The sequence below is a fragment of the Brachyhypopomus gauderio genome, chromosome 2, assembly GCF_052324685.1.
Source record: "Brachyhypopomus gauderio isolate BG-103 chromosome 2, BGAUD_0.2, whole genome shotgun sequence".
Taxonomy (NCBI): domain Eukaryota; kingdom Metazoa; phylum Chordata; class Actinopteri; order Gymnotiformes; family Hypopomidae; genus Brachyhypopomus; species Brachyhypopomus gauderio.
In genome coordinates, this window is record NC_135212.1 from 35255101 (window position 1) to 35273153 (window position 18053).

The 18053-nt window shown below is 44.4% G+C and overlaps 1 protein-coding gene and 1 long non-coding RNA gene across 2 annotated transcripts; one reads left to right on the top strand and one right to left on the bottom strand.

The window, feature by feature from the left end:
- Window positions 1–1471: 1471 nt before the first annotated feature.
- LOC143508682 (extracellular calcium-sensing receptor-like) lies at window positions 1472–5051 on the bottom strand. Its single transcript, XM_076997344.1, has 6 exons — window positions 4837–5051; window positions 4419–4710; window positions 3400–4191; window positions 3084–3311; window positions 2835–2958; window positions 1472–2382 (listed from the first exon to the last, which is right to left on the bottom strand). The coding sequence occupies exons 1-6, from the start codon at window positions 5049–5051 to the stop codon at window positions 1472–1474; spliced, it is 2562 nt and encodes an 853-aa protein (XP_076853459.1).
- A 716-nt stretch (window positions 5052–5767) lies between these two features.
- On the top strand, window positions 5768–12110 carry LOC143501302 (uncharacterized). Its single transcript, XR_013126874.1, has 3 exons — window positions 5768–6186; window positions 6295–6403; window positions 11965–12110. It is a non-coding gene; the product is annotated as an uncharacterized LOC143501302 (long non-coding RNA).
- The last annotated feature ends 5943 nt before the right edge of the window (window positions 12111–18053 follow it).

The window sequence follows — 18053 nt, forward strand, 5'->3', positions numbered from 1 at the left end:
CAACCTGCATTCTTCCCGTGGGACAAGACACCTGCTGACGTCCCGGCCTTGGACGAGTGGCTCAAGCGCAGTGCCCGCACCTGGGAGATGGCACATGTCCATTTATGCCGCGCCCTGCACACACGCCGGCTCAACGCGGATCGCCGTCGTCTTCCTGCCCTAATCTATCATCCGGGACAGAGGGTATGGCTATCGACACAAAACCTGCATTTGAAACAGCGTAGTAAAAAGCTTAGCCCACGGTATATCGGGCCATTCAAGATACTCAGCAGAGTCAACGCTGTCTCGTATAAGCTCCTTATGCCTGCTCATTATCGTGTCAATCCTGTCTTCCATGTCTCTCTCCTTAAGCCAGTTCACTTTAGTCCGTTCACCACTCCCCCTGTGCCCACTAGCCCTCCGGATCCCCTGGAAATCGACGGTCGACTGGCCGTCGATACATCGTCCGAGAGCTTCTGGAGTCTCAGCGCCGAAGGAACGGACTCCAGTACCTAGTGGACTGGGAAGGATATGGTCCCGAGGAGCGGGCCTGGATTCCGGCGAGGGATGTCCTCTGCCCTACCATGATAGCGGATTTCCACGCAACGCACCCCAACTTTCCCGCTCCCAGGCGCCGCGGTAAACCCCCGGCTCGTCGTAGAGCGTCAGGAGCCGCTCCTTTGAGGGGGGGTACTGTAAGGAATGCCACCTGATCTCCACCTAACCAGCCTCACCTGACGCTCATCACCACACCCCCTGTATCTCTACTTAAACGCCCACATTCCACTTCCTAGTCGCGAAGTATTGCCGACTCATGCCGCGTACCAAGCCTTTCTATTACCTGTCTGCTTTCCTGTGTTCCGACCCTCGCTTACGTCCCCGACCTTGTCTCCTGCCTAGTCTCTCTGTACCTCCTGACTTCTGCTCCCCCGGTATGACCCTGGACCGTCCTGACCACGCCAAGACAATGCAGTTGTTACTAGTCATAGTGCTTGTGATACACCTGCCTGTTTCTGTACCAACGTCTCATTTCAATAAAAGCAGTGTTCTTCCGCATTTGGATCCCTCTCTGCCTGTTCAATACGTTACAATAAATTAGTTGGACCAATTTGAAAAGTTGGCTTTAAGCTATGCAGAAATGATGAGGTGAAATTCTATTCGGTCAGGAGGATGTTTCACCTTATTTTATAAATCTGTATTCCATATATGAAATGTATAAGAAAGCTGCAAAAGAAACAAATACCACAAAATAAAAAGTTTTCTTCAATATAGACAGATTATTTAATGTGTTAAGTTGGTGTGATGTAATAAAATCCCATCCCAATGCTGAATATTTTACTATTAAATGAATACATTTTTGTTCAGCTGCTTTATTTCTCCATTATTATAATGGTTTTCGACTTCATCCGAAAGGCAAAACTAGCACGTTACAAAGACAAAGATGAAAAGTTAAAGTTCATGCACTAGCTAAATACAAACTTTGTCAGTAATTCTAAGGTTTTAAAGAAATCTTTCCCATCATTTGCTGTTTTGAATTTTTTTCGGGTTTCAATAAAATTATATAACATTTTGGGAAAAATATGCAGAAAAGTAAAGCAAAGCTTGAGGCCAGAATAGCAAATATCTCCACAGCTACAGTGAATTTTCCAGGAGAGCTCACATAAGCTGGAATAAAAGTGATCCAAACTGCACAGAATATGAGCATGCTGAATGTGATGAATTTGGCTTCATTAAAGTTATCAGGCAGCTTGCGTGCAAAAAAAGCCAAAACAAAACATAGAACAGCCAGGAGTCCAATATAACCCAGAACAGCCCAGAAACCTACAGCAGAACCTAAACCACATTCCAAGATGATCTTTTCCTTGTAGTGCTTTAGATTTCTGAAGGGGAAAGGAGGAGATATTGCTAACCAAAGCACGCATATAATGACCTGTATGAGAGTGAAGGCAAGAACACTGAGTCTCTGCTGTGGAGGCCCAAACCATTTCATGACATTGCTGCCTGGAAGTGTAGCCCTGAAGGCCATTAACACCACTATTGTTTTCCCCAGAACACAGGAGATGCAGAGGACGAAGGTAATCCCAAACACTGTGTGGCGCAGCATACAGGACCACTCAGAGGGCAGTCCAATGAAAGTAAGTGAACAGAGGAAACACAGAGTCAGAGAGAAGAGCAGCAGGAAGCTCAGCTCTGAGTTGTTGGCTTTGACTATTGGGGTATTTTTATATCTACAGAAAATAATTGCCATTATTATTGTCATAAATGCACCAACAATGGAAATGGTTGTTAGTGAAATTCCCATAATTTCTCCATAATTCAAATACTCAGTTTCCTTCTTTACACATTTGTCTCTGTGTGGATTTGACCAATAGTCTTGGTAGCATTGTTCACATGTAATAGAATCTGTCAATAAAGTGTGAGAGAAAATACAAAATATTGTTAAATAAGCAGGAAAAAAAACAGTACTTTGTTGCTAGAATTACTCCACAGACAAGTAGAAAAACTCCTGAGCTTTTCACTAGTTTGGCCAGGTCTCTGATCTTGGAATTCATAGAACAAGTTGTGTGAGTACAGATATGTGTTTTGCACCTGATGTGCATTTGATCCTATCCAACTGTGTTGACTGCTACTTAGAAGAATTAGCTTGGGAAATCACCAAATTGTTCTGGATTCTGGCCCTCTAGGAGCTAAATTTGACACACCTGGTTAAAGTAAATTTATCACAACAATAGTACAAAGTTCTTAGAGTATACTGAAAAATATATGTTGAAAGACACAAAGCTATCCAGAAATTCAGGAAGGATGGATATAAACTGTGTCTTTATAATAATGTCTTTCCCTATTTCTTCCCCTACCTGTTATATTACTGATCTCTCCCTCAGCACATGGTATACAGTCATAGCAGCAGACAGGCCTTCCCTTCTGTACAGCCTTCCTGGTGCCTGGAGGACAGCTCTCACTGCACACAGATATTGGCACCTATGATGAAAAAAACAAAACAGACTTATTCAATTACCTTAAAAAGGATGACTGAATAACTGCCTTCTAATTTTCAAATCCAAATGATTCATATTTAACTAATTACTGCAAAAATTGCTACTCACCTGATTGCTACTTCTTGCCCATATAACTATGGTCATGTTTACTGCTAATCGATCATGAGCAGGTAAAAAGGAGTCATAAAGTCCCACAGTGACAAACTCATGTTGACGGTCTTTACTTGTTTGCCAGTTTATTATCTCATATCTTGCAGTTGGGTCACCATTTTTATCAAAATAAACTTCTTCACCCTCATTAGTTTTAAAACGCACCCTTTTAAGGTGTTCCAGAAACTGAAAAATTTGAGTTTGTTTATTTTAATTGCATTTTAATTATTGTTGTGACAAAACTCCAAGGACTAATAATTAAAAACATACTTACTGTGACAGGATCAGGCTGCTTCTTTGTAGGACAGGTTTTTTGGCAGCCAAGAAGATCATGCAGTGTATGGGCAACCGCATATACCCCTTTATACACATTACTGAAAATTGGCAGCAGTGACATGTCTGTGAATGTGTTTTCTACATCAGACAGTTTCTCTTTACCAGTACACATTCTTGTGTCCCCCGAGTCATTTTGAGTAGTGTATTTACACTTAAACAGAGCTTCCCAGAATTTTTTGAAAATTGCACTGCCTGCAGATTTCAGTGGACTAATATCTAGAATGAAATCCTTCAGACCAGTCACTTTTGTTTTAGGCATAGCCAGTCCAATGGCACCTTGTAATATGTGGTGCTTATCCAAAAGGGCTACAGCTGAATCGGAGATCCAGCCTTCAGTTCCCACCCACTGGTATCCAGTGATATTGTGCTCAAAAAATACATGTAGTAAAATTTCCAAATCCCAATGTGCAAGAAATGCCACTATCACTCTAGATGTGGAGCTTTTTATCTGTTCAATGATTCTAATAATTTTTTCTTGTGAGTAGGTTCTAAAAAATGGAATGGAATATTCTAAACAGACTCCTAACTGTTCCGCAACTTTAGTAAAAGTGGCCATTCCACTGTTTCCATAGTCATCATCAGTTCTTATTGCACCCACCCAGGTCCAGCCAAAGTGCCTGACCATTTCTGCCAGTGCTCTGCTCTGGTGGTAATCACTGGGAATAGTGCGAAGAAATGAGGGATATTTCCTTTTGTCACTGAGGCACTCACAGGTGGCATAGTGACTGATCTGAAAACAAAATGACACCATTATCCCCAACATTCCTGTTTAGCATTTCAATGGTGGCTGTGTTCAAAAGCACTGCATAATGTTTGTGGTTTAGTTCATTAACATTGTCATTTCTGCTTTATTTATTTGCTTAGAATAGTGGATACAACTTTCAATGGTGTATATATTTATACTAATAAATATGTATTGAAAAAGTGATAATGCTGATTCATAAATTACATACTTACTATTGGTATGCTGAATGGTCCAATACTCCTGGCAATAGCCATGCATGGGGATGAGGCTGTGTCTCCTATTATGGCTTGTACCTGGTCTGGCTTTGAGCAGGTCTGATCCACACTTGAGTTCTCATTTCCATTAATAAGTGCCATAGCAACTTTAACCCCCATTGCCATGGAACTACATGTATCATAGATCTTGTAGCCAAGAGAGACACCAGGAAGTAAAGAGGGACTGTTGTTGATCTCCTCTATTGCAAAGATCAATGACTGTGAATACTGGAAGGCTCTGAAATCAAGACTTATGAAACAAATTCTTGTTAAAGGAACAAATCAGGCTTCATACAAGAGATGTCATTGATGTTCATTCACTGTCACAAAACAATGCAGTTAAAGTGCCTGTGATGTCTTTATTTACACTGCTTACCTCGTGCACTTAAGTGGAAGTGGCATTGCTGCGTATGATAAGTCTCTGATCTCCCAGCTGCTGTGGAAAGGGAAAATCCCTCCAACTATGATGTTACCATTCTTCCAAAGCTGAGGGTATACAGGTTCTCCTTGCAGGTTACATGCAGTCTCGTTAGCTGTAGAAAAATTGACAATGGATATTACCACTTGTATGAGGGCAAAAACAGGCTCCATTCAGTTCTAGAGTTCCAAAGGTGGCTTTGTGTCTGTGTGCCAGATCTGATGCTACTGTTGGCAGAACTGGAAGTATGTGTGGTATTTATATAGTGGAGAGCTTTCATTACACTGGTGGGCCACAATCACAGGAGGTGTAACATTATATATATATATAAAAAGCTACAATGTCTCTTATCTAATTTCACGTTTTCTTGTGGCACATTTGGAAATGATCAGATTTGATATTTTAGAATTGTTTGGATGCAGGCTATTTTTATTTAAAATTATATAATTTTTTTAAACATTTGGACCTTTGACCTCATTTTTTCTTTTAGAAATTTTTAAATTTTGTTATTGCCCAAATTAATGTTTTTCCAACAAATGTTTCAAGTAAATTCACAAACTCCTCATAACTTCATAATCATCCAGTCAGTGCTTCATGTTTTTACACAAATTTACATTGTAGTAGTAATGGAGGGCAGTTTATTAGTGAAGAATATTTTTGAATACTGGTCTCCTTGGTACAATATTAGCTGTTGATATAACACCAGGACAACAATAAACACCACACTAGCACAATAAACCAAAAAAGGGACTTTTTTAAAGCTTTTGGTGTCATGATTTTGTTAGCTGTTAGTGTTGCTTTAAATATCAAAGGACAAAGATGTCACGTTACAGCCCCAAACCCCTCCCTTCGGGCGTGTGTTAGTGTTGTCCGTGTCTGTGTCCGTGGATGTGGCTGGGTGTGTGTGTTCTCACTTGTCTCGTTAGACTAATGCGTTTCACGCGGTGCTTGTTAGGCTACGTATATATAGTTTGTGTGTTCGTGTTGTTTGCACCCTGTGAGCGTGTACTGTAGTGATGGGACGAACAATACTGGTGCGTCAACACTGTGCCGAGCGTACAAGAGTGAAACCCCGTATTGGTGCGTGTATTGCTTTAAACAAAAATCACGTGACCGATACAAGAAGCGTATCGTTTGGCTGTGCCGCGCCAAATTGTGTTTATAAGGAAACGAACTGTATCGGCATGTCGCGGGTTTGTTGGATGGAGTTTTACTGTTGCTTTTAGATTTTGTATTTTTGCCCTCACGGATCAAACCAGGAAACTTTCCACTGTCTGGAATCATTTTGATCTTTTGACGCCAAATAAGGTGTTGTTTCTCCGTTGGACATTATTTTTTTATTAAATATGTTTATACTCTTTTCTGGTAAGGGGTTTTAATTGTATTCAGATAAAGTAGCGTTTTATTTTATTGTAGGTGAAGTGTCGACTCTGCTCCACGGAGCTTTCTTACATCAACAAGAGCACTTCATCAATGCTGAGGCATTATAGAGCTCGGCATGGCAATGAAGAATCAGCACATACTGGTGAGAGTACCCCAGGAGTGTTAAAATTCTCAAATAAAATTTAAATGTTTTTAAAATTGTTTATTACTGTGTTAGAAATTCTGAAACCCTTAAATGGTGAGCACAATAAAAGTCAGAAGCAGTTGGGTTAGATAATAAAGTACAATGATTTATTTCAACAAAGCATGGATTAACTCCTGAGATCTCCGTTACAAACACGCCAGGTGTCTGTCACAGAGAGAGCTCAGAGACCCTTCTCCAAGAGATCCCTGTTACAAACGCACAAGGCGTCTGCAAGAGAGAGCTAATTCCCCATTCCGAACTCTCATCTTTTATATGTTTAATCATCAATACACACGGTGTCCACGAGGTGATCAACCAAATGTGATTGGACAATACATAGAATGAATAACACTGATTTGACAGATGCATGTGATGCATGCCCCCTCCACGCTCAGCATCCTCGTGATGTCATGACAGCCTGAGTGTCGCCGTAGTCCCTTCCAAGTAGAGATTAGGCGTCTTCCAGCGAGGTCAGTTTAGGAACACCAGAGGAACATCAGATTAGGCCTCAGCCGAGGCCAGAGAACACACACACACACACACACATCTGAGGCCTACTGAAGTCACGAGAATGGCTTCAGTGCCATAATTAACACACGTATATGTAAAAGATCTCTAACACCTATCTCTAATGTGTTAAATGTATACTAAGAAAGCCTGACATAAATGGAAATCACCAAATTTCCACCACATTTCCCTCCTTTTTGTCCTTTATGGACAAATTACATTGACTACAGACCACTCCAATACAGGCTTTCGATCGTAGCATAATTTCCAGGAAGTACATGGATGGTCAAACAAATCACACCTGATTACAAACAGAATACAACATTGGTCAATGAAGTTAATCAAACCAAATCATCATCATTTTCAGTAAATGAATCAACATCAAGTGGTAGATTTGTGGCCTTGACATCTGTCCTCATCGTGAGGTCCTCAGGTTTTCACCGCCCTGCAAACTTGTGACAAGACAGAGGACAGGTTTGCACAGTAAATCAACATGGCATCATTGCACTCGTTCGTGGTCGGTGCAGAGGGTCGTTCTCACCCGATGCCTGTATTTGGCGTCCTGCCAAATAAGATCTCATTGTTATCATACATCCCCCCTGTTGACACATCATCTTTACCATGTGTCAATCGTGCATACACAGGAAACATTCTCCCAGGAAGAAACGGTTCGTCACTGGGCCCAACCCAAAGGCCCCCCCCCGTTCCACCGCACCCGCCCGCGCTGCCCTGCAGACAACTCAAAGGAGGCTGCCGTGTCCTGTAGCTCGCTAATCTCAGCTGTTGGGGAAACAACGGTGTTATCAGCACACAGAGTGTACATGGTGTCTAAATCCTGCTTAAATGACTGCCCAGCCGCCTGCTTTGCAGCCACACCTGCCCATTCATTACCCAGAAAAAAACAGAATCTTTATCGTTAGTATGCGCATCATATTTACACACAGCTATTTGTTTCAGGAGGAGGATGGCATCACGAAGTTCAGCAATTAATTTACAATGTGTGATCAACTTCCCCGAGGAAGTGAGAACCCCCCTGTGTGTCCAGATAGCCCCGAAGTCGTGCACTACTTCAAAGGCATATCCGTTGACCGTGCGAATCGCCACTGCTTCACCTAGAACCACTCAGCATGCCTCAGCCAGAGTCACCAATCCAGCTGCCTGCGCCGAATAGTGCTCTGGCAGTGGTCCAGATTCAACAGTGCTGTGTTGCGAAACCACCGCATACCCCACACAGGTTTACTCTGCTGCTGGGTCACGTGATGCCGATCCGTCCACAAATAGCTCCAGACCCCCCTCAGGTCTGGACTTGGGGAATAGATCTCAGTCACCGCTTCTTATCTACTGTTTGGACAAACGAAAGTACAGTGTTAGGCGAGCCCAATGTTAGGGATGTCTGCAGCGCTTGTATTTCAATGCAGGAAAACTTAAAATCAACCCAAAACCTGTGAGTCTGCATGTGCCGGTACAAAAAAAACAAGGCATTAGCCAAATCAACACCCGAAAAACCACTTCCTGTCAGGTGGGCCTCGTGACAGAGTTGTATAGGGATTCGGTACCAACGGGGCTCTCGCTACCACAGCTAAATTTACCGCCTGGCGACCTCTTATCAATCTCCATTCCTCCGGTACACCAGGCCTCCTAAATTTTCTCTCAGGAAAAAATTGGAAATAGCACATGGAACAATTACCCCCCCCCCCCCCCCCCTTCACCAATGTCTCAAAGACTGGTCGTATCCCCTTGACCGCTTCAAGGGATACTGTGGTTTACAAGGCCTGAAGTCAGACTTAGGTGTGCTGCACACCGGCTCACACTCCCTGATTAAGCCTACGTCACCCTTTCCCTTTGGACCACAGAGTCTGCGGGACTCCCTCCAGTCCCACACACACACCCTTATCTTTGGACAATGGAATGTTGGCAACATGCCCAGATACAGCTGTACTCCTCTCCCTACCCTGACTACCCAATTCAGTGGTTTAGAAAAAACGTCCATTGATGGACTGTACCGCACACCATCACACCCACTCTCCAGTCATGCGCACACACAAACATCCGTTTCTCCACCAACATTTCACCCTGCGCTGTCTAGCTGAACCAATCAGCAGCAACATTTGTCTCATAAAACAGCATATGTCCCCCAGATGACAGTTCCCCATTATTCTGCGTTTAAAGGCAAAAGCATTTCTTCATTGCAGGGCATTCTTTTTTTTCTTTTTTTTAAGATAATAGAATAAAAACAGCCTCAGTATGAGTTAGCGGAAGCATTTCTTCGTTGCAAAGCATAGGAAAAGTTTGTGTCTTACCTGACCCTTCCGGAACATCACCAGTCGACCCCTCCGACCGTTAGTCCCCACCTTGACTTTGCTGACCTTGCTTCTCCCGCTTATCCTGTCTTCGTGGACACTCCCTTGACCAGTGCCCTTCTTTTCCACAGATGTAACAAGCGTTGTCGTCATCATCTCTTCTGCGGTTCTTCACCTTTTTAGTCCTCTTCTGCCCTTTCCAGTCTTTGCCTTTTTCATCGCCTCTCACCACTCGAACCATGAAAAGTTGTGTTTGTCGCGGTTCTTTGTCTTGCTTCCAGGGACTCACCCTTTTCCGTCGCTTTTCCGCATGGATAGCATGCTGCACAATCACCTCCATCTTGGCTGTCTCCCACGTGATGCAAGTGTCCTTCAGCTTCTCGGATATTTTCGGCTTCATACCATTGATGAAAGCATTCCGCAAATGAGCCTCATAGGGTGTGACTGGCCCATTGTCCATCCTGTCGGGCTTGTCCATGCCGCAGTGAGCATCATGCACCTGGGTGAGTCGGCACAGGTACTCCTGCACAGTCTCTCTGTCATCCTGCTTGCAGTTAGCTATTTTGGTTAAATCCATAACAAGGGGAAAGGCATCCCGTATTGCTGAGCACCAGTCATGTAACATTGTCCGATACGGTTCGTTACCTTCATGTGACCACTTGCTGTTGACCAGCTGAATGTTCTTGACTGACCAGTCCATCTGGATCCTTGCAACCTCTACTCCCAGCTTCAGGCCCAGGAGTCGGTGCAGCTCATGTGATGTCGGCCTGAACTCACGGCAAAACATGTCCAGTTCATCTGCAAATTTACGCCCCCCAATGTCGCCAGGGTGCTTAAGCTGCTTGACGACTTCCTGTAAATCTGCAACAGTCCATGTTCTTATAACAAGCATAGGTTCATCCTGACCCGCCACTTCTACCATTGGGCACATCACCTGATCATTGGTTGTTTCCAGAATCTACTTCTCCTCTGGAGGTGGGGGCAGGGGCGGCTCGCTGACGTGGACCATCCGTCCTTGGCTTGGTCCGGCTGTTGTGTCTTGCCCGTCTCGCGATCTCGTGTGCAGAGCCACTGAGCTGATTGGACGTGCTGGAGGAGGCTTGTCTCCTCTGACTGGTTTCTGGGGCTTGACGTCGGTGGGGTTGAGTGGGGCCGTCGGGACGGTTGGGGGTCGCCTGGGACATCCGTCCAGGTCTGGATCTGCAACACACTTAACAGACTGGAGATTCTGAAGTTCCTGTCGAACCTCAAGTTTAGTTTTTGTTTGCAATTCATAATTCCGCCGTTTCGCCTCCCTCTCCCACAAGTCAAAAGCTTCCCAGTTTACTTTAAACCCATCTTTTTGTTCCTTTATCAAACTTTGTTTTAATGCTGCAATTCGGTTCATGTTAAAACTCCCTCCCTCTGGGAAATCACACTTTGAAACCCACATGTGAAATTGTTTTAAACTTTCGGACCCATACCGTTCTTTCATGTACCTTACTCTAGGATGTGCGCGCAGTATTTCGCTGATCCCACCGTCAGTACGTCTACTGGTGCATCCACCCATTTTGCTGCTTCTGAAAACAAATTACAATGCTCCCACACACAACACACTCACGCAGAACCTGACTCTCACTCTCCCTGATACTCTGGTCCTCGACTCTCAGCCGAGGGTGAAACACTCGATTGCTTAGTTACCCCGCCCGATAACCATCGTCGTGTATACACGCACCAGGAGAGAAGTCACCACCTCTGCACTAAGTTTATCTGACAGTTTGTACTCACCGGGTTTTAGTTACTTTAACTGTTCGTCTGTTCCTGGGAAAACTCCGACGCCGAGGAGGCACACACACCTGTGAGTCCCGCCCAACGGAATTTGTCGTTGGCTGACTGAAGTAAGGCCTTCAGGAGCTAAGCGCTTAGTCTCCCCCTCAGGTGTGCCGTCCTCAGTCGTGGAGTCCCATCTGGGGTGCCAAAATGTGTTAGAAATTCTGAAACCCTTAAATGGTGAGCACAATAAAAGTCAGAAGCAGTTGGGTTAGATAATAAAGTACAATGATTTATTTCAACAAAGCATGGATTAACCCCTGAGATCTCCGTTACAAACACGCCAGGTGTCTGTCACAGAGAGAGCTCAGAGACCCTTCTCCAAGAGATCCCTGTTACAAACGCACAAGGCGATTGCAAGAGAGAGCTAATTCCCCATTCCGAACTCTCATCTTTTATATGTTTAATCATCAATACACACGGTGTCCACGAGGTGATCAACCAAATGTGATTGGACAATACATAGAATGAATAACACTGATTTGACAGATGCATGTGACGCATGCCCCCTCCACGCTCAGCATCCTCGTGATGTCATGACAGCCTGAGTGTCGCCGTAGTCCCTTCCAAGTAGAGATTAGGCGTCTTCCAGCAAGGTCAGTTTAGGAACACCAGAGGAACATCAGATTAGGCCTCAGCCGAGGCCAGAGAACACACACACACACACACATCTGAGGCCTACTGAAGTCACGAGAATGGCTTCAGTGCCATGATTAACACACGTATATGTAAAAGATCTCTAACACCTATCTCTAATGTGTTAAATGTCTACTAAGAAAGCCTGACATAAATGGAAATCACCAAATTTCCACCACATTACACACAAAATGCTTTGTGTAACTATGTAATATTGTTTGTAAACTTGTCAGTACTTTAATAAGGCAAAAAAATATTTCCTTACAGTTCCTAACAAGCAACCTGTGGATGAGGCTGTGATCAACATGATCATCAAAGACTGTCAGCCCCTCTCCATCGCACTTAGATATTTATGCACACCATCTTCGTCTGTACCCTGTTAAAGACTTTTTTCTAAGGCAGGAGAACTTGTATCTAAGAGGAGAAATCGCCTTGGAGCGAACACACTTCAAAAACTTTTGTTCCTCAATAAAAATACATAAATGAATGAATTTCTTGTCATTTTTTGTGTTTTATATTATTTTTCTTTTTCATTAATGAAAATCCTTACATAAGTTGCACATTTTAGCTGAATTTTATTAGACAAATTTGCTATATTTTGCAGAGTTGGTTTAGCATTTACACAAGGTTTTAAGCAAATTTTGGACTCTTCTGGACACAACAAATTGAGCAAATGAAATTATAAAATGATGAGATCATATTTTAAGTAAACGAATGTTGATAAATATTTCACGAGTTGATGTGTTTTCAGGATGCTTTTTCAACTTTTCATTTTGTTTACTTGCAATGATATTATAACTACTGCAGGGGTCACTATTAAGTGACCAACACCGTGTCAATACAGTGTCAACACAGTTTGTGTAGTGTGTCGATACACTCTTTGAGGTATCATCTTCCCATCACTAGTGTACTGTATTGTTCAAGTGTGATCAACCGGTGTTTCGATACGCTGTGAGCGTGTTCTGAGTCAAGCCAAATAAACGTAGCCTATTTGTAAACGCGTCTTCGCATCCTTGACTTTCTCGCACTCGTTACAGAAAGACGAGCCGTAAGGATGCCAGGGTTTCGGCCATCGGGTAAGCGGTCAAGCAAGCATGGGACAAAGAAGGGGAGGCACCAACGTGCTCCCTCTCCCAGGTCCCATCGCATGCCCTCACCCGGCGCACAGTGCGAAGTTCCGGACGTAGCCTCTGAGAGTGAGGGAGCGTATATTCGCCTACCTTCAGCAACATGCTTGCGAGGCTAGGCTGGCAGGCTATTACCATAGACTCGCGGATGAAGCCTGGGCGAGCCGTGCCTGTCAGTCGGTGAGGGACTATTTCCCCCTGGCAAGAGAGTTGCACGTAGGCATGGAAGGAGACGTGATGCTCGCCACCGGAGAGGTGGTGTTTGCGCCGCCAGAGGACGAGTTCGGGGATGAAGACTCAGAGGAACAGGAGTATTCCCCCTCAGTGCTCAAAAAGCACTGTTTACTATGAGGGGGATGACGTCAGCCCTCCTCCGTCGGAGTACGCAGCTGACCCCGAGGAGTGTGGTGAGTGTCAGCCCCCCTTCGTCCGAGTACGATGAAGAGACAAGTTCCCCTCGGCCCGAAGGCTCAGAGGATGGTACAAGCTCGGGAGAGGAAGCAGAGAGCCTGCCACTTTCAGAGCGCTCTGAAGTGACAGTGAAGTCGTGGGAGAAAGGCCACCAGGCCAAGGACACTCCACAATGTTCCTCGAAGGAGGAGAGGATGGACTGTCCAGGAGCAGGGTTCGGGTACGACCCTGCAGAGCGCCCACAGGAGGCGTTTTATAGAACTCCCAGTGCTCCAAGGCGATCTCGCATCAGACAGCGCCCTCCAGTGTCGTCCAGTGACGAAAACCGGAGCCAGCGCAAGCCACTGCGGCTACCAATGCGGGGGAGCGACCGCGGGGCTCCGTGAGAGGACAGAAGGGAAAAGGATTGGGGTCGAAGCGCATCACCCCAGGACTGCCCTTTCCCTCATTCGTGGGATTGCAGGCGTGGAAGCCCGGGCTCCTGTTTCCCATGATTCCTGTGCCTGTGTTTTGTCTGTCCCAGTGTTTCTCAGTTCAGTGTTGTGCCCTTCGTGTTACATGTGCCTTTTTGTATTGTTGTGAACGTGCCTGTGTTGTCTAACGTCTCCACCGCGGGTCGTGGTGTGTGTGTGTTCACTTGTCTCGTTAGACCAGCGTTTCTCAAAGTGTGGGGCGCGCCGTGAGCGTGTTCTGAGTCAAGCCACATAAACATAGCCTATTTGTGAACGCACCTTGTCTTCGCATTCTCGACTCCCTCGCACCCGTTACAAAAGATAAATGCATATGTCACGTCACAAATCAATCACTGCCCTTAGCCACTCTCTTGGTCCCAAATTCCAACCTACTAATCACTTAATCTTTGTGCAGTTGCGCCCCTAGTGGTCTAGTCGCAGGTAGAAATCTGTTTTTCTGCATAAAAAATAACAAACAATATCGAAAATTGGATCTCTCTACCGGGATCCACAGCCCCCTGGGGGACTGAATGGGGTGCAGGAAGGGGAGAAAGGACAGACCCTAGTGACAGAGCACCATCCACCACTGGGCATACAAGCACACACACATTCATGCACACACACTCAGACAACTGCTTTTATTGAACAATAAATGCAGAGGGCGACGTTGCGGAGCTCTCCAAATCAAGTTATTTATATGTCTTTTTTTTCTCTTTATTATGCCGAGTTAAGACATATTCTGCAAACGTTGTTTATGATCGGGCGAAACTATTAGAGTTGAGAGAGCGTGGTCCTTTTGGACTTTTTGACCCGAACACGCTAGAATCCTACCCAGAACTAATATGCTATGCGGATCCGACGCTAGATCGGCCCCCGACAGGGAGCTTCTCTGAGAGCCCCAAGCCGAGGCGGAGGCGTGGCAGACGGGGAGGAGCTGACCGGAGGCTCCGGCGCTTGATTAGCAACGGAACGCTTACTCTCCCGGTAATACTGTTCGCAAACGTTCAGTCTCTGGAAAATAAAATGGATAAACTCCACGATCGACTGGCCACACAGGCCATTTTCAGGACTGTTCTTTATTGTGTTTCTGTGAAACTTGGCTGGGGGAGAGAATACCCAACGAGGCAATAACACCAGTGGGATACACGGGTTTCAGACAGGACCGGTGTGCTGCGGAAAGCGGTAAGAGTCGTGGAGGGGGAACGGCTGTCCTTGTCAAACAGTCCTGGTGTACAGACTGTAAGATCATTTAAAAATCCTGCTCTGAAAGTGTGGAATATTTAACTCTGAAGTTAAGACCATTTTTTCTGCCCAGAGAACTGTAATGTATCATTGTGAGTGTTGTGTATATCCCCCCCTCAGCTAAGGAGGAGAATGCACTGAAAGAGCTACACAACATGATCAATGAGCATGAGAATATGTATCCTGATGCTGCTCTCATTATTCTGGGAGATTTTAATCATTGTAATCTTCGGAAAAACATGCCAAAACTGTACCAGTTTGTGACGTTTCCCACTAGAGGAAATAAAATGCTGGATCACTGCTACAGTAACATTAGAAATGCTTTCTTAGCTGAGCCAAAACCCCAGTTGGGAAAGTCGGACCAGCTGGCAATCCGGCTTAAACCTGTGTTTAGTCGGACCAGCCTGCAGAGCTGTTTGGAGACTACAAACTGAAATATTTTTAAAGAGACTAGTAATGACATACACGAATACACAGAGACTGTGAGTGATTATATCAGTTGGTGCACCTCCATATGTGCACCTCCCAGGACTGTGCATATGTTCCCAAACCAAAAACCATGGTTTAATAGGGACATGAAACAGAGAATCAGGAAGAGGCGGGAAGCCTTCAAGTCAGGGGATCAAGGGGAGTATAAAAGAGCACGCTATGAACTCCAGAAATCCATCAGAGCAGCAAAAAGGGCTCATTGCCAAAAACTTGAAAGGTATTATCTCAGTCACAATACACAACTATAAACCCTTTAGATGTCACTCTCCCAGACAGCCTTAACACTTTCTACGCCAGATTTGATAGGCAGAATACAGACACAGCTTTGAAAGCCCATTGTGATCCAGAGGACACTGTTTTTCAGGTGTCTCATACACAGGTCCTCAAGGCTCTGAAAAAATCAAATCCCCACAAGGCTGTGGGACCAGACGGTGTTCATCCCAAAGTTTTGAAGATTTGCGGGGAACAACTAGCTGGGGTGTATTGTGACATTTTCAATCTGTCATTATCCCAGGCTGTGGTCCTCCGTGACTAAATCTTCCACCATCATTCCAGTCCCTAAAGGACTAACTATATCCACTGTAAATGACTTTAGTCCAGTAGCACTTACATCAGTTGCCATGAAGTGCCTAGAAAAACTAGTCCTGGCACATATTAATCACATGGTCCCGCATACTGTTGACCCCCTCCAGTTTGCTTACCACCCCAATCGATTAGTGGACGATGCGGTAGCAATAGCCCTACACAACACTCTGCAACATCTGAATAACGGCAGAACGTATGCCAGGATGCTTTTCCTGGACTACAGTTCTGCATTTAACACCATCCGGCCAGGCAAGCTAATCAAGAAGCTGACAGACTTGGGCGTCCCTACATCCACATGTAATTGGATTCTGGATTTCCTGACAGAAAGACCACAGGTGGTGAGAATAGGAGGACAGATGTCGGCTGAGCTTACAGTCAGTACAGGATCTCCACAGGGCTGTTGCCTCAGCCCCAAACTCTTTACCCTGTATACCCACGACTGTGTCTCCACCCAAAACAATACTATCATCATCAAATATGCTGATGATACTACCATTCTAGGACTTATTAAGGGAGGGGATGAGTCAGAGTACAGGACGTTGGTGAACAACATAGTTGTATATGGAGAGAAGAATAATCTCATCCTGAACACAGGAAAAACCAAAGAAATCATACTGGACTTCAGGAAGAATCCTCCAACTCCACAGCCTCTTGTCATCAGTGGGACTGAGGTAGAAAGGGTTAATAGTTACAGATTCTTGGGACTACAGATTACATCTGATCTGAACTGGACTCTGAACACCACAGCTACAGTGAAAAAAGCCCAGAAAAGAAAGCTGGTCTGAATCGTCGTCCTCTCACCCAGGCATATAGGGGGCTGATAGAGAGCATCCTCACCACAGGTATTACTGTTTGGTATGGTAACACCACACAGGCAGAGAGGAAGGCTCTGCAAAGAGTTATAAAGATGGCAGAGAGGATTATAGGGACAAAACTTCCTTCTATAGAAGAACGGCTAAGAAGAGCTACGAAGAACGCAGTTGTGAATAAGAGAATGCATACTAAATATTAGAATATAAGCAGTATTAGAATGTAAAAATACTGTAGTATTTTCCTCAGCATCATTTAGCCTCTTGGCATGGTTAGCCTAGCTAGCCTCTTGGAAGCTATATCATATTTTGCCCTATTAATAATGAAGCTATAGGCAGTGATGTCAGTAACGCTACTTACTTAGTAACGAGTTACTCTAATCTTACCACTTTTTTCGGTAACGAGTAATATAACGCGATACTATTTCCAGTCCAGTAATCAGATTAAAGTTACTTATCCAAGTAACTGTGCGTTACTATTTTTATTTTCCCTAGTAAAATATATATTTTTGCTTTTTTCTTGGCTCAGTTCTACTTTTGCGTCTGACCATAGCGCTCGACTCCGCACGCTGCGCGCGACACTGCGAGCACGTTTTACAAGTCATTCTGTGCAGTGTCCTCCCGTAAGGATATGTGGTAGTATAAAGAAACACCCCTCAAAAACAGGGGAATGAACATTTACCTGACCAGTTTTAATGTTGCTTTGTGTTCCACGTTTGAAATGTGCTGGAATTTTGACTAACGTAGCCTACTTGAAAATGCTTGAAATTGTAATGGTATTTTGTTTCACAACAAATAGCTGTCTGACTGAACAGTTCACTTGTATTACATTACCAAATAAATGTACAAATAATACCGCGCAGCTACACAAACGTAATGTCAGTGACTACTACTCCTCATGGTGAATTCCCTAACGGACACTTGGCCACTCAAGGAGTCTTAGCCCTTTAAGTGACAATGGGAGGGCGGAGCCTGCACGCGCCAGGGTTGCATTATCAATAAAGTTTCCCTTCTCGAGATTTTTTAATTAAGCAGTTTCTGCCTCGGTTACTTAACCTGATTCAATACATTGTTACTGTTAAAAATGCACTTCCAATAAAGTGAGTATTGGAAAAAATTATTTTGCTGCTGAATGTAACTACAAAAGTAACTTGTAATCTAACGTAGTTACTTTTAAAATCAAGTAATCAGTAACATAACTAAGTTACTTTTTAAAGGAGTAATCAGTAATCAAATTACTT

Excerpts from the sequence above, each read along its gene's own strand:
- LOC143508682 (XM_076997344.1), bottom strand. The coding sequence starts at position 5,051 with ATGGAGCCTGTTTTTGCCCTCATACAAGTGGTAATATCCATTGTCAAT. Across the intron at positions 4,192-4,418 it reads GACCATTCAGCATACCAATA|ATCAGTCACTATGCCACCTG; the intron begins GTAAGTATGTAA and ends TTTTGTTTTCAG. Across the intron at positions 3,312-3,399 it reads AGCAGCCTGATCCTGTCACA|TTTCTGGAACACCTTAAAAG; the intron begins GTAAGTATGTTT and ends CAAATTTTTCAG.